Raw genomic sequence first — 16,272 nt, 5'->3', positions numbered from 1 at the left:
TAATTCTATAATCCTTTTAGACAGACAGTGAGCATCTGTACTTCTACCATGTATAAGAAATTTTATTCCCACATGTCAATCATACAAAATTTTAAAGTAATCTTTTAAAGCTTGGAATCATCTCTTCATCATTCCCATAACAAGTTACACTTCACAGTACCCTTATTGGCTTATTTATTCCCATTGGTTAGGATTCTTTGAGAAAAAAGTAAATGTATTTAGTAATACTAAAGAAGGCTTCAAAGGTGATAAAAAAAAAAAAAAGTGTGAGATTTCTAGCCTCATTTTCTCTCAGTGGTTCCCAAACATTAGTCTGCGTACAAATCTTCTGGAAGCTTGTTAAAGTGCAGGTTCATGGCCCCTGACCCTGTGGATTCTGGTCAGTCAGTCCTGTGGCCACTGCAGTGGGGCAACCCTGGCTGCACACCACAGTCACCTGTGGAGCTTGTCACAAATTTCTGAGCCACCGCTTGACCCCTAGAGATTGATTGACAAGGTGTCAGGTGAGGCTAAGGCATCCTATAGAGGAGCTTATAAATTCGCCCCAGGTCATTTAGAAACACAGTCCGGATGAAGAGGAGCTGTAGTGTACCAGGGACTGGCTCCTGGCTCTGCCAACCCCACAGCATAGAAGAATCTTCATCCCTTGTACCGATTGAAGTAGGCTCCTGTGGCAAAGGTATCAGACGGCCCAAAGGAATGCAAACACTCTTTCTGCACAGGGAGAAATCAAAGGTACGGAAAAGCAGATTCTGAGCTTGAACCAGAAAAAAGAAGACCTGTTGGTGGACTTGAAGGCTGCCGTACTAAAACTTCACCAGCATTTTCAGCAAAACCAGCAAGAATTAGAAAAGGAAATGCTGTCAGCCAGAGCATCAGACGAGGATGGAGGGGCTGAGAGGGATGCTTCTGAATGGAAGGTGGGTATGACATTAGTTAATGCTGGTCCCACATTTTGCAAGAGCTTTAAATTGGTAGTATTTTTCACCTGGAAGGCCTGTGGCATCTATGTTTATAGCCTATAGTAAAGGAATTCTTAAAAGTGGAAATACTCTGCCTGAGATTATTTACTAGTGAATATTAATCCTTAGGGTGTGTCTGTTCTGGACTCAACCCAGAATTCTTATGCCCGAGTTACTTAAGGATGTGCTTATGAAATTCCATGGGTAGGTGGGTGGCATCTACCCTTTGAAGTATCTTCCTACTAAACAGCCCATTGCAAACTCAAAAACAGGCCCAGCACCTCTCTAAGCCCACTCTGAATCCACATCAGTGAATCACATTCTTGAATAGTTTGATGAGGGGCCACAGAAGGCAGTGCAAATGAAAGAGATCTAAGGTTTGAGTGAGTCATGGTATTCAGCTGGATGAGCTGAGAGTTGCTAGACCCCGAGGTTCCTTGTGTGGGTGGGCATCTTGGATAAAGTAAGTTAAAAAATTAGCTACATAAAAATGCGGCCAGGCCAGGATCCTGGTGACGTTGAACGGCAACCCGGCTGCAAGTCTTTGTGCTGTGCCTTTCAGTTGAACAGAACGGGTTCCATGTTCTTCCTGCCAGCAGTCGAGGAAGAGGCGGAAGAAAGCTTCTTGAAGAGCGAAGTAAGGAAAATTATTTTCTCGTTCAAGTTTGTTAGAACAGTAATCTCTAAAAGGTCAATGAGAAGATCTTAAAATGAATGGAAACGTAAGGATTTTTAAATTCAATGCTGGTATTTTGTAAGGGTGATTGAAGTAGTTGTCTTATGTTATTAATGTTTAAGTGCATCTAAACCTACTTCAGGCCAGAGTGGAATACATGTAATTCAGACACACTTGTTGGCAGAAGGGAGAAGATGAAGTTCTTTGTCATATCCTGACTTCTGAGTACTTTCTCTGGAGTTTTGAGTACTTGCTCTGCTGTTTGGTTGGCACTCCTGGTGTGCTTTTTAGATCTTTATCTTTCCATATTTGAATTACTTTTTTTAGTCTGAAACAGCATTGCCAAGGACACAAAGAATGGTATTAGCAACTAACCCTACTATGAATCCTTTTTACTCCATCAGAACTGGTTGGATGAGGCCTTTACCAGTTGTCTTTCCTGATATCAATTTCCATTTCATACTTTAAGAATTAAAGTGATAGTGGGGGGGCTTCCCTGGTGGCGCAGTGGTTGAGAATCCGCCTGCCGATGCAGGGGACGCGGGTTCGTGCCCCGGTCCGGGAAGATCCCACATGCCGCGGAGCAGCTGGGCCCGAGAGCCATGGCTGCTGAGCCTGCGCGTCCGGATCCTGTGCTCCGCAAAGGGAGAGGCCACAACAGTGAGAGGCCCGCATACCACCAAAAAAATAAAAATTAAAATTAAAAAAAAAAAAAAAAAAGTGATAGTGGGTCTTGTGCGAAAGGGAAGAAAATTGCAGCAATTTATAGTTTTTAATGTCTCACACATAACCCCCAGACATTCTCCCTGCTCGTTTTATAGATTGTTCAGTAGCTCCACGGTCACACAGAACAGCCTGTTGTCCTTCAGTGTATCACTAGGACACGTGGAGCTGAGTGGTCGGACAAGGAGAAGTGAGGCTTATTATACACTGACCATCAGACAACTTTATGATCTGATTATGCCCCTTCACAGTAGAGAGAATCGTGAGAGTGGAGGAGGTACCAGGACCAGAAAAAAGAGTGCACTTCAGTGCAATTCTAATTTGAGACCTGTATTTGCCTCTGAACTGATATGTTTATAGTATTCATTGTTTGTCTTTGACAACGATCAAAAAATACATGTTCATCAGGCTGTTATTTTAAAGATAGCGTTTGAGGTTAACATTTACCAAAGCAGATCAAATTCCTAAAGCACTGTTTTAAAGATCCCCTTTGTGTGACATGCTGAATCACAACTTATAAGAATATTTTTTAGGCTTTAGGAAGAGCAGCCACATTTGGACTCCTGTGATGTAGTTAGCCAAAGAAATCGATGACGAATAGGGGGATGGGTGGAATTCAGGGCTGCAGTTATACTACCTGGTAAGCTGAGTCTTATATAAAAGAGATGAGGAGGATGCTGTTATGATGGTAGGAAATCACCTCCCTTTGCTAATCAATTGATTGCTGTGTCAGAGTGGAGATAAGAAAGCAAAGCCGTCTTCTGGGTCCCCATCTTTACTCTGGAAACTTGACAAGGACGTGGAGGAAGACAGGGCGTCCTCGTCCTCTGGAACGATGGTTCAGGTAATAGACATATCACATTTGTTGGGGGTAGGGGATGGGCAGGGATAGTAAGCCAAAGCAAAGAATTTCTTATTGAAAGAATGCTTCAGGAGGGAACCTACATGGGTTGACATTTTTTTTAAGCTTCTCAGTGTTACCTCTGCACAAAGCAAAGACAACTGAGTACTTACCTATTCCTTGCATTTCTTTTGTGCACTCAGTGATAATAGGAGAGTATTTTGCTGAGAAACACTCCATATGTGAAAATCCAAACTGACAAAACAGATTGCTGAAAGGAGCACCTAAAAGGTTTATCATAGTGGTTAAAGCATTTATCATGCCACCCTTTGGGGAGCAGTTGGGGTGAGAGGTCTCCCCATCCTTCTCTTTTTGAACAAACTAGTATGGAATGTAAATTAATAAGTCTTTTTGCTCCTTATGACCTTCTAAACCTTCTCCAGTCTCTCAAAATAGAGGACAAATGCCCTCACTTTAGAAAATCATTATTACATGCTGATGTGAAGATGTTTTTCCCTTGTTCCTGAAAGATCTCTTCATCATTATGATCCACACACCTCCCGCGCCTGCCTCCTGAACAGGGTTGACCCCTCCCCCAGCTCCCAGGGCAGTCCTTTCATTCGTCTTTGGCATGGGGCTGCACTTGTACCTGCATCTCCAGTAGCTTCCTTTCCTCTCGACCTCAGAAGTATTCAGTTTCCCCTTCCCGAACAAATTCCCTCCCCCATGGCCCTACCCCTCCAAACAAGCTGAGGGACCCAGAGCCCAGACCATCTCTTCAGAAACTGCTTTACCTCCCTGGGGTGCCCTTCTCTCCATATCTGCCTGTGGACTTCCTTCCTACCCATCCACAAAGGCCCATCTCAACTTCCGCCTCCTCCAAGAAACTGCCTGCCTCTTTCCCTTTGTTTTCCCGTAGTATTTTGAACCTCCATTATGACCTATCACAGTTTCATGCATAGACCTGACACAGTTTCATGAAAAGCAAGAACTTCACCTTCTACATTTTGACGTCCTGTACTGAGCTCAATATGCTACTTTAATGCTTTGAATTTCTTTTTTTTTTTTTTTTTTTACATCTTTATTGGAATATAATTGCTTCATAATGGTATGTTAGTTTCTGCTTTATAACAAAGTGAATCAGCTATACATATACATATATCCCCATATCTCTTCCCTCTTGCATCTCCCTCCCTCCCACCCTCCCTATACCACCCCTCTAGGTGGTCACAAAGCACCGAGCTGATGTCCTGTGCTATGCGGCTGCTTCCCACTAGCTATCGGTTTTACATTTGGTAGTGTATATATGTCCATGCCACTCGCTCACTTTGTCCCAGCTTACCCTTCCCCCTCCCCGTGTCCTCAAGTCCATTCTCTAGTAGGTCTGCATCTTTATTCCCGTCCTGCCCCTAGGTTCTTCATGACCTTTTTTTTTAGATTCCATATATATATGTGTTAGCATACAGTATTTGTTTTTCTCTTTCTGACTTACTTCACTCTGTATGACAGACTCTAGGTCCATCCACCTCACTACAAAGAACTCAATTTCATTGCTTTTTATGGCTGAGTAACATTCCATTGTATATATGTGCCACATCTTCTTTACCCATTCATCTGTCGATGGACACTTAGGTTGCTTCCATGTCCTGGCTATTGTAAATAGAGCTACAATAAACACTGTGGTACATGACTCTTTGAATTATGGTTTTCTCAGGGTATGCCCAATAGTGGGATTGCTGGGTCCTATGGTAGTTCTATTTTTAGTTTATTAAAGAACCTCCATATTGTTCTCCATAGTGGCTGTATCAATTTACATTCCCACCAACAGTGCAAGAGGGTTCCCTTTTTACCACACCCTCTCCAGCATTTATTGTTTGTAGATTTTTTGATGATGGCCATTCTGACTGGTGTGAGATGATACCCCATTATAGTTTTGATTTGCATTTCTCTAATGATTAATGATGTTGAGCATTCTTTCATGTGTTTGTTAGCAATCTGTATATCTTCTTTGGAGAAATGTCTGTTTAGGTCTTCTGCCCATTTTTGGATTGGGTTGTTTTTTTTTTTTTTGATATTGAGCTGCATGAGCTGCTTGTAAATTTTGGAGATTAATCCTTTGTCAGTTGCTTCATTTGTAAATATTTTCTCCCATTCTGAGGGTTGTCTTTTCATCTTGTTGATGGTTTCCTTTGCTGTGCGAAAGCTTTTAGGTTTCATTAGGTCCCATTTGTTTATTTTCATTTCTCTAGGAGGTGGGTCAAAAAGGATCTTGCTGTGGTTTATGTCATAGAGTGTTCTGCCTATGTTTTCCTCTAAGAGCTTTTTAGTGTCTAGCCTTACATTTAGGTCTTTAATCCATTTTGAGTTTATTTTTGTGTATGGTGTTAGGAAGTGTTCTAATTTCATTCTTTTACATGTAGCTGTCCAGTTTTCCCAGCACCACTTATTGAAAAGGCTGTCTTTTCTCCATTGTATATTCTTGCCTCCTTTATCAAAGATAAGGTGACCATAGGTGCGTGGGTTTATCTCTGGACTTTCTATCCTGTTCCATCGATCTATATTTCTCTTTTTGTACCAGTACCACACTGTCTTGTTTACTGTAGCTTTGTAGTATAGTCTGAAGTCAGGGAGCTTGATTCCTCCAGCTCCATTTTTCTTTCTCAAGATTGCTTTGGCTATTTGGAGTCTTCTATGTTTCCATACAAATTGTGAAATTTTTTGTTCTAGTTCTGTGAAAAATGCCAGTGGTAGTTTGATAGGGATTGCATTGAATCTGTAGTTTGCTTTGGGTAATATACTCATTTTCACAATGTTGATTCTTCCAATCCAAGAACATGGTATATCTCTCCATCTATTTGTATCATCTTTAATTTCTTTCATCAGTGTCTTATAGTTTTCTTCATATAGGTCTTTTGTCTCCTTAGGTAGGTTTATTCCTAGATATTTTATTCTCTCTGTTACAGTGGTACATGGGAGTGTTTTCTTAATTTCTCTTTCACTTTTTTCATCATTAGTGTATAGGAATGCAAGAGATTTCTGTGCATTAATTTTGTATCCTGCTACTTTACCAAATTCATTGATTAGCTCTAGTAGTTTTCTGGTAGCATCTTTAGGATTCTCTATGTGTAGTATCATATCATCTGCAAACAGTGACAGCTTTACTTCTTCTTTTCCGATTTGGATTCCTTTTATTTCTTTTTCTTCTCTGATTGCTGTGGCTAAAACTTCCAAAACAGTGTTGAATAATAGTGGTGAGAGTGGGCAACCTTGTCTTGTTCCTGTTCTTAGTGGAAATGGTTTCAGTGTTTCACCATTGAGGATGATGTTGGCTGTGGGTTTGTCATATATGGCCTTTATTATGTTGAGGGAAGTTCCCTCTATGCCTACTTTCTGGAGGGTTTTTATCATAAATGGGTGTTGAATTTTGTCGAAAGCTTTTTCTACATCTATTGAGATGATCATATGGTTTTTCTCCTTCAGTTTGTTAGTATGATGTATCACATTGATTGGTTTGCATATATTGAAGAATCTTTGCCTTCCTGGGATAAACCCCACTTGATCATGTTGTACGTTCCTTTTATTTTATTTTTTAAAAATTTAATTTAATTTTATTTTATTTTTTGTGGTACACGGGCCTCTCACTGTTGTGGCCTCTCCCGTTGTGGAGCACAGGCTCCGGACACTCAGGCTCAGCGGCCATGGCTCACGGGCCCAGCCGTTCCGCGGCATGTGGGATCTTCCCGGACCGGGGCACGAACCCGTGTCCCCTGCATCGGCAGGCGGATTCTCAACCACTGCGCCACCAGGGAAGCCCTAGTTTTATTTTTATTCTTTTGTATAATCTTTTTAATGTGCTGTTGGATTCTGTTTGCTAGTATTTTGTTGAGGATTTTTGCATCTATATTCATCAGTGATATTGGCCTGTAGTTTTCTTTCTTTGTGACATCTTTGTCTGGTTTTGGTATCAGGGTGTTGGTGGCCTTGTAGAATGAGTTTGGGAGTGTTCCTCCCTCTGCTATATTTTGGAAGAGTTTGAGAAGGACAGGTGATAGCTATTCTCTAAATGTTTGATAGAATTCCATTGAATTTCTTGATCCTGCTTTCCAGATCAATTACATGGTGCTTCCTCTTTCATTTATGGCTAAATGTCTTTACTTTGGTGCTCCTCTTTCTTGGCCCCTTTTGTAATCAAGATTTTGTCCCTTGCTGTACTTAAATTGCTGTTGACTTCTGCATATCAATTAAGTGCCCTTTTATTAGTCCTAATGCTTCTTGATCTCTTCAGCACTAACCACCTCTTCCTTCTTGAAATGCAGTGTTTCTTTGGCTTTGTTAATTCTGTACTTTCTTGTCTCATCTATCTGTAGCCCCTCTTCCATCTCCTTCTCTTGCCCCATCTCTGTGATGGCAGGCATTTCTCCCTATGTTTTGTCCTCTTCTTTCTTCTCTGTTTTCTCTCGTGGCTATTTCTTCTCCTCTCATAGGTTTGGTAGTCACCTGTATGACAGGGATTCCCAAATCAAATCTCTAGTCTTGACTTTTCCCATAAATCGGTTCCTCATTTCTACTTTCCAGATAGATTTCTCTTTGAATGTATTTTCTTCATCTCAAATCCATTTACCAACTTTCCTTCAATGCTTGCTCTTCCTCCTAATTCCTCAGTGTCTGTTAGTGGCACCACTGTTTTCTCAGAGTCTGAGACAAACTTCAGAGTCGTCTCAGGTACCTCATTTGTCTTACCTTTCATATCCACTGGTCAAGTGATGTTCATTCAGTCTTTACATCCTTCTTCACCTCCCATTATTTTTGTCATCATCCCATTCCAGGCAATTGTTAACTTCTTCCCTAGACTTTTAGAGTAGGCTTCTAAGTGGATTTATAGCCTCTAGTCATTTATATGTCTTATACAATATTAACTGATGGCTTTTCCTAAAACAGTTCATGCTAAGCTCCAGTCTTTCCTGGATTCTGACTATCTGCTGAATAAAATACAATCTTCTTAGCCTGACTTCCAGACTTATTCTGATCCCAACCTACCTTTCCAATTTTATCTAAGCTTTACCTTTGGTTTTTGGTTCATAACTTTCTAATAGCAGTTACTGTTTTCAGTACGCGGAGCAGGAAAGTAACATTTTCTTAGGAACTATGAGATGCTTTGTATATGTCATCTTGTTTAATAATCATAGGAATGAGTGAGCTGGGTTATATTCTCACTTTAAAGATGAAGTAAATGAGACTCAGAAAGTCCAGGTTAACTAGTCCAAGATCACACAGCTTGTAAGTAGAGCAATCAAGATTGGTTGATTACGTCATCCACGTTTCCCACTGCATTATGTTAAATATTTGTGTACATTTCATTTTCCCATTGTTTAACTTTGACTGACCTAGTAAGTGGGTTACACTTACTAGGATCAAAGTGTACATCCATTTAAAATGTGACACACATTGTCAAACTGCCCTCTAGAAAGAGTACATCAATTTTATTTCTACCAGGAATGCATGGAGATGCCTCTTTCCTGACCCCAGGCTGATATTGGACATATTTGGTCTTAGCCAAACATAGCCAGTGGCTTAAATTGCATATATTCTAAGAATTTTGAGTATCTCTTTAGGTGTTCATTGGCTTTCATATTCTTCTTTTATGAATCACTTGTTCACGCCATTTGACTTTTTCTTCAAACAGACTGGGATGTTTTCCCTATTGATTTATAACAGTAATTAACATATTAAGGATATTAACAGTTTGCAAGATATTATCCCAGTCTGTTATTTCTCTTTTAACTTAGATTATGTTTTCTTTTGTGGTGCATGTTATTTTATTTATGTTGTTAATACTAATATTTTTTTCCTTTATTGTCATGCTTTAGAAGTCCCACCCTACTCCTAGATTAGAAATAGATTCACTCATATTTTCTTCAAGAATTTTTATGGTATAACTTTTACATTTAAATATTAGATACAATTAGAATTCATTGTTAGTAGTGAGGCGAGGATTTAGCTATATTTTTCATGGATAGGATAGTTGTTCCCAATTTTAAAAATTCATCTTTCCCCCATTATTAGAAATGTGGGCTTTATCATATAATCTTATTTAATTTTAATTCTCTTAATTATCTATTTAAATACGTAATTCTCTAGATTCCTTATGTGTCCCTCATTAACTACAGAGCTTTAGAGAATGAGTCTTCAAAATAAAGACAAACCTGAGGAAGTTGAGTTTTCTGCCTAATGAACAAACTTTTTTTTTCTCAATGCACCTGACTTCTCTAGACATTTTTTAAGCAGGTGATTTGTAACATGAGCAGGTCCAGGTAGAGGGACTTGCATGGCAGCAGGGCAGGAACTTTTCTGGACCTCTGATTCTTTTCTTTACAGGAGGCAGCTTGGAAAATAAGCATGTGTGATAGTTCCATGGCACAGATTTTTGCACAAGACTCACTAAACACTGAGCAAGGCCCAGAATTTTCCCTGAGCCCCAACCAAACAAAAGAGGTAAGTTCCTGTTGATGACAAGCCAACTGCCCAGATACCTGGACTAGCCCCCAGAGATGACAAGCTCTCTGTGTTTTGCAATATTTTGTACTGCAAACCAAGAGGTCTTTGTGAACTTTAACATCTTCATGTGCGCAGCCAAGCCGGAGCACAGGAAGATTTTACATCAGGTGTTTACGTAGAGAGTAAGTGTGGTACAGAGCAATTAAAGATTTTTTACTCACTCACCGCTTGTGAGGGTGAACTAGCCTTTCCATTAACAGCTCCTTCTTTCTTCTGTAGATATAACTTATGGGGGCGATGAAAGTGGAGGAGAGCTAATATTGATTAACTGCCTATTACATAAAAGGCATTTGTATTTGCTGTCTAATCCTCAGATTAAATAAGGTAGGTTAATACCTGCCATATGTTTACAAATGAGGAAATCAAAATTCAGGGAATAAAAGTACAGTTGGTAAATGGAGGAGTAAGAGTCAGACTCAGAATATTCCACTCTGCCTTCCTAATTTGAATCTTACTATTGAAAGATGTGAAACCAAGGCAGATTTGGCCTCAAAATAAACTGCCACCACACCATCCCAGTGGCATATTTAGTCTTTGTGCGAATGCATTTAGGTAAGGCAGTTTAGCCAGGCAGATTTGCATTTCATAAAACGGGGGGTGGGGTGGGGTGTGTGCACCTGTTTGTAGAGTTGACAGTAAAATATTTTTGATGGTTGGTACTTTGGCATGAAATACAGCTACAGCCAGAAAATTCATTTGCCTTTTAAATGGATCTTACTTAGATCAGCGATGCGTTATATAGAAATCAAGCAGTATGACATTCACTAACTGAGAGGCTAACTTGGATGCCAGAGGGTTGACGGAATTATGTCAAGACATGAGACTACCCTGGTGATCCAGTGGTAAAGAATCCGCCTTACAATGAAGGGGATGCGGGTTCGATCCCTGGTCAGGGTACTGGGATCCCACATACCGCGGGGCAACTATGCCCGTGCTCCACAACTACTGAGCTCATGTGCCTCAACTAGAGAGAGCGCACGCGGCAAACTAAAGAGCCCACGCGCCCTGGGGCCTGCGCGCGCAACTAGAGAAAGAAAAGCCGCACACCACAACTAGAGAGAAGCCTGTGCCTTGACGAAAGATCCCACATGCCTCAACGAATATCCTGCGTGCCGCAGCTAAGACCCGACGCAGCCAAAAATAAATAAATAAATAAATAAATAAATAAATTTTTTAAAAAAATGTGGACTTGTAGACCCCAAGGCATAATGAAATCAGGGATTGGATTCTAGTTCTACTTACTAGTTGTGTGACCATAGGCAGTTTGACTAGCTTCTCTAAGCCTCAGTTTCCTCATCTGTGCACTGGGAATAATGGGTTTGGGGTGTTGAGTTATGAGATGGTCTTAGCACAGTGGCCTAGCTCTAGAGCCCAATAAAAGTTTGGGTCTTATCAGTTTACATTAATGCTTTAGACATGACATAATTCTCTAACAAGAAATACCTGTGGTCATACTCTTTTAACCCTCCAAAATGTACAGTCATAAAACTTTCATTTAAATAACTTCTACTTTTAGAATTTGGGGTTATCGTTTGGAGAAGGTAGAGGGGTGCTATTATGGAAAAAAACTGTGGAGTCAGAATTGAAAGATCTCAGAGCTGTGTGACATTGGGAAAGTAATTTATATCTGGGCCTGAGCTTCTCAGAAGCAATGTGGTGGGATGGGAGGGGTGTGAACTGATTAAACATTAAATGTACTTGGATTTCTGTAACTATAAAAGGAGGTGAGTGGACCGATTCCTGGCACATTCCCAGGCCACCTTCAGCTATTGAAGTTCTACAGTTACAAATGACCTTTTTTTCTTCTGTCACCTTTGGATTCTTTTCAGGTTCAGATAACTAACAAATAAAGCCGAGATTAGTTATCCAGCTTCCTTATTTCCTTATTAATTCAGTGAGTTAGTGAGAAAGCTAAGAAATTAAATATTGTCATTTTCTACGTCTGTGTGGCAGATATAGATGCCTGAATGTTTTTGAGTAAATAAGCAAGGCAGATGGTAAATCTGTTATTGCAGATTAATTAATTAATCAATCAGTATCAACAGATTGTTAGGGGACAAAAAAGAGGATCCCAAAATCTTTGCCACTAAGATAGAAATATCTGAAAACTAGAAAACAGTTAATCAGATAACTAGAAATTGGTGTCTGGCAGTAAAATCACATATCTGTCGCCTTTTTAAAGATCAGAATTAAAAAAGAAAATTGAAACAGGTGAATCTAAATAGATCTGTACATGAACTGCAGGGAAAACAAGGCAATGGGAGGACTTCCTTAGGAAGGTGATTCATTTTACAGGCCTCTCACTGTTGTGGCCTCTCCCGTTGCGGAGCACAGGCTCCGGACGCGCAGGCTCAGCGGCCATGGCTCACGGGCCCAGCCGCTCCGCGGCATGTGGGATCCTCCCGGACCGGGGCACGAACCTGTGTCCCCTGCATCGGCAGGCGGACTCTCAACCACTGCACCACCAGGGATGCCCCGGAAGGTGATTCTTGAAGAAAACACTGATGAAGGCGGGGGGAGAAATAGCGTTTTGGCAGGAAAGGCAAACATATGTGAAGTTAATAGATGGTCAAGGGGAACGAGTACAGCTCAGAGGACCCTTCTGCCAAACCAGCTTTCATAAGCCTCATCATTGTGTGTGGAAATGAGTGGTATTTTCATACCCTGTATGTTTTTGTAACCACATACCAATTTCGTTTGCTTCTGTTGTACTGAAAGTTCTATGTTTAAGCAAAATTCCACAAATATTAGGAACTATGCATTTGAGTTGCATATTGCTCACATTTGTGAGCCACTCCCATTTCTCAGTTAGCCAAAATAGTGCCTATTAGATGCTGAGATGGAGTTAGCGAAGCCTTATATGGAAAACATTGTCATTTCATCATACTCAGAATGAATAAAATATTTACAGAGATCACTAATTTTGTAGAGCAAAACACAAATCCTTATTCCTAAAGAAATTTCTCCAGAGGGGTCGACAGTACTCTTTCACTATTCTTGAAAAAGATGCGGGAAGCAAATATATCTCTGTATCAATTCATCTTTCGCCTCCAAATTGAAATATCTATTATATAATTACTAGAATACTTTCACTTGGTACCTGGGAAAAATTTTTCTATCGGATCGATAAGCAACCTAGGTGTTTCAATATCAAAAAGAACACATCACACATCATACTTTCTTTATACTATACTATAAGCATCTAGTCCTTAACTCAGTAATATTTGAGTGTTTAGAAGGTGAAAAGTAGTTTTAGAGACACTGAAGAATAGGGGCAAAGTTTCCAAATTACCCCAGTGAAGCTTATCACTTGACTCAAGTTATTTTTAATAGGGAGAAGTTTAGATAAGTACTGGCGGGTGTGGGGGGGAAGCTAAAATATTTTATAATCTAAACTACTTGAGAAGATGTTAAGTTAAAAGTGTGAGGTATATTTCCTTGTATCCCTGCGGCGTGTAAAGATATTTTTTCGTGTTTGAACAGAGCACACAGCAATGTAAGCATTGCTTAATCATGTATCACGCAACTTTAAACACCGACCAATTCGCTGAAATGTTTCAGACACACCCACCCACATGCACACCCTCTCGCTCACGCTCACCTGTCTCCTGGGACACACACGTTTAATGAACTGCAAGCCTGTTTGCGTCCTCTGTGCCCAGGAACTCTGTACCTGTGTACATGCAGATCAGCTGCTTGGAAACCTGGGGCGCCAGGTCACGTGATCATTGCTATGCCTGTGGAGGTGCCTTTTTCTTTTCTTTCTTACTTCTTCTGCCCTTATTTTTCTTTTAACTGGGGAAATGCTATAAGTTCACAGGTCTTTGCAAGTCCAAATCTGAACGTTTTGGACTTCTAACTTTTCACCGCTGGATTGCCTTTGGATTTATCATAGGGTACCACACCTCCTATCAAGGTTGCAGCTCCGGGCTTTTCTGATGAGCAAGGAGCTTTTGAGGCCACGGTGGAGAAAGCAAGGCCCAAGCCTGCAGAAGTCCTCCATGTCTGCAAGAACCAGGTGGCTGAGCTGGAGCTGTGGCTGCAGCAAGCCAACGTGGCATTCGAGCCGGAAACGTTAGATGCAGACATGCAGCAAGTGGTGGAACAGCAGCTGGTAGGGTGCCAGGTAAGCCTAATGGGTCTGAGCTCATGGTCTGCCTCTTCGCCAATCACCTTCTAAGACTAGGTGGGTTTCTTTTAAAGCAACAGTGTGATTCTTCCTGTTACTCTGACCCCTATGTTTATCTTGGCTTCAACTTTTTGTTCTCAGGATAGTTCTTTGAAATGATTTATGTAAGCAGAGTATTTGGGGAGATAGTAGTGGGTAAGATCTCAGAATCTAGAGTTCAGATCCAGTCATTAACTGTGAGCTGGTAGGAGTTAACTTCCCACCTCATTTTCCTCTTAGAGTAGGTTATCTCCTAAGACTTCGTCAGGATTAAATGAGATAAATTATCTAAATCAGTGTCTGGTGTATGAAGTATATATAAAGTGCTCAATAAATACTAATTTTATTCATAATAGTAAATTCTTTGAATTTTCATTCATCAGAAATGAAAATGAGTATCCTGATTTGCAGGATTGCAGATACAATATAAAAAGGCTTTGCTGCGGTGTCATTACAAATGCTCCCGCTCTTGCTGGGGAGGGGCAGCAATGTAAACTTCCTTGCCTGGGAGCCATTTTGAGTAACATTTGCTGGCACAGCCCAAAGGTTGGGATCTCTGTATCCCTCCAGGGAGAGGCAAGACTGAAGATACTGCAGGAGCATAACTGAGCGACACGCCCAACAGCCCAGCCCAGCCCAGCCCAGCCCAGCCGAGGCGCCTCCCCCAAAGGCACTTAAGACCTGCCTTGGCCAGATTGGCTCGCTTGCAGTGGTCCCAAGGACAAGGACTTCCTCTCAGAGTACCCCAAGTCACTGGCCAGCCCACAGGGAGCTCCACCCACTATAGCCCATTATGGGGTTGGGGAAGACCCACCTTGGCCCGAGGCTGGCACTCCTCCCCTTTCTCCATTCAGACCCACAGTCTTACAACATCTGGTGCCTGTCCAGTGGGACCCAGGTAAGCAAGCTGACTTCCTTCCTTGGGCAGCTCAGCACTTCTCACCCAAAAAGTCAGCTCCAAGGGCAGATTCACTCAAATGCTGGCACTACTACATGACCTAGCTGATGAGGCGCTTGAGAGTCTGGAGAAGACAGTGTAATTCAGCACAGAGCAGTGCTACTCTAACCTGAACCTGCAGTATTCCAGATGTTGAGACCTAGCCACTTAAGGCCATTCAGAAGCCATCTGCCAATTTCTAGTCCTGCTGACTGGGTAGACTCCCAGAGCCAATTCCTTGATCATTACCAGAATCTGGTCCTTGGGCCACTTGTAGTGAGTTCAAGGATGTGAGGGCTGCTCAAGGGAAAAACAGGACGGCAAGGTGGCAGTAGCTCACAATGAGTTTTTTTGAGCAGCGTTTTGGTGGGACCTGGAGGGACTGGAAAGTCTCTCATGGCAGGGTACCTTCCAGAGGCTTTGGTAAGGAGTCAGGGTGGGACCACCCCCCGGAAGGGGAGAGACAAAGGAACTCCCAGGAGATGGGCAGTCCAGAGGGGCTCGTGTCTAGGTGATGCCAGAGAGCTCTGAAGGACAGCAGAGGCTGGGGTCTTTAGAGCACCAAAGTTTGTCTTAACCATGGCTAACAGATATGGGGGTCCAGTTTTGAGTCTGGCACGAGTGAAATGTGAGCTGATGTTTCTGCTGTGAAGAAATGAACAACATATGGGTCAATATCCAGGGGCCAACTTTGGCTCATTTATATAACACCATGACACATACAGTTTAACTTTGAAACATATAAAAAGCCTTGCAGTGGTCTGTAAAAAACACTGAGTTGCCAGAGGGAAAATGTCCAAAGGACAGGAGCAAACAGATCAGTCAAGAAAAAATTATATTCGGTAATTTAATATTTGAGAAGAATGTTTAGCCTTGATTATTAAAGACATGGGAATCAACACAGCTGTTGTTTTGTTCCTACATTACCTTGACAAAAATTATATCATCCTGGAAAACTCTGGAGAAATAGATCCACTAATGTCTGTCTGATTGGTTCAATGTTTTGGAAAGTCAGCTGTCAGCAGATAAGATGTCCATCTTCTTTGACCTAATAATCCCATTACTTTAAATTTACCCTCTGAAAATAACCCCAAACGAGAAGAATATTTATGGCTGCATTGATTACAGAAGTGAAACACTGGAAGCAGTTTAAAGGCTTAACAATAGGGAGATTAAGAGAATTATAGAGTATTGACTTGTGGCTATTAAAATAGGAATCATGGGGCCTCCCTGGTGGCGCAGTGGTTGAGAGTCCGCCTGCCAATGCAGGGGACACGGGTTCGTGCCCCGGTCCGGGAAGATCCCACATGCCGCGGAGCGGCTGAGCCTGTGGGCCATGGCCGCTGAGCCTGCGTGTCCGGAGCCTGTGCTCAACAGCGGGAGAGGCCACAACAGTGAGAGGCCCGTGTA

General features: G+C 41.6%; 1 protein-coding gene across 9 annotated transcripts in view; it reads left to right on the top strand.

Annotated features, from left to right (window-relative positions):
• SYNE2 (spectrin repeat containing nuclear envelope protein 2) overlaps positions 1-16,272 on the top strand; it is a 324,338-nt gene that overhangs the window by 212,890 nt on the left and 95,176 nt on the right. For all 9 annotated transcript variants that reach the window (XM_067028349.1, XM_067028348.1, XM_067028354.1 and 6 more), the window contains 5 exons: positions 723-920; positions 1,525-1,599; positions 3,095-3,205; positions 9,578-9,694; positions 13,653-13,883. In XM_067028349.1, coding sequence (XP_066884450.1) covers positions 723-920; positions 1,525-1,599; positions 3,095-3,205; positions 9,578-9,694; positions 13,653-13,883 — 732 coding nt within the window. The remainder of the gene's footprint in view (positions 1-722; positions 921-1,524; positions 1,600-3,094; positions 3,206-9,577; positions 9,695-13,652; positions 13,884-16,272) is intronic.

The sequence above is a fragment of the Kogia breviceps genome, chromosome 3, assembly GCF_026419965.1.
Source record: "Kogia breviceps isolate mKogBre1 chromosome 3, mKogBre1 haplotype 1, whole genome shotgun sequence".
NCBI lineage: Eukaryota > Metazoa > Chordata > Mammalia > Artiodactyla > Physeteridae > Kogia > Kogia breviceps.
The sequence above is the reverse complement of the archived record's forward strand: the minus strand, read 5'-3'. Positions and strand labels throughout refer to the sequence as shown.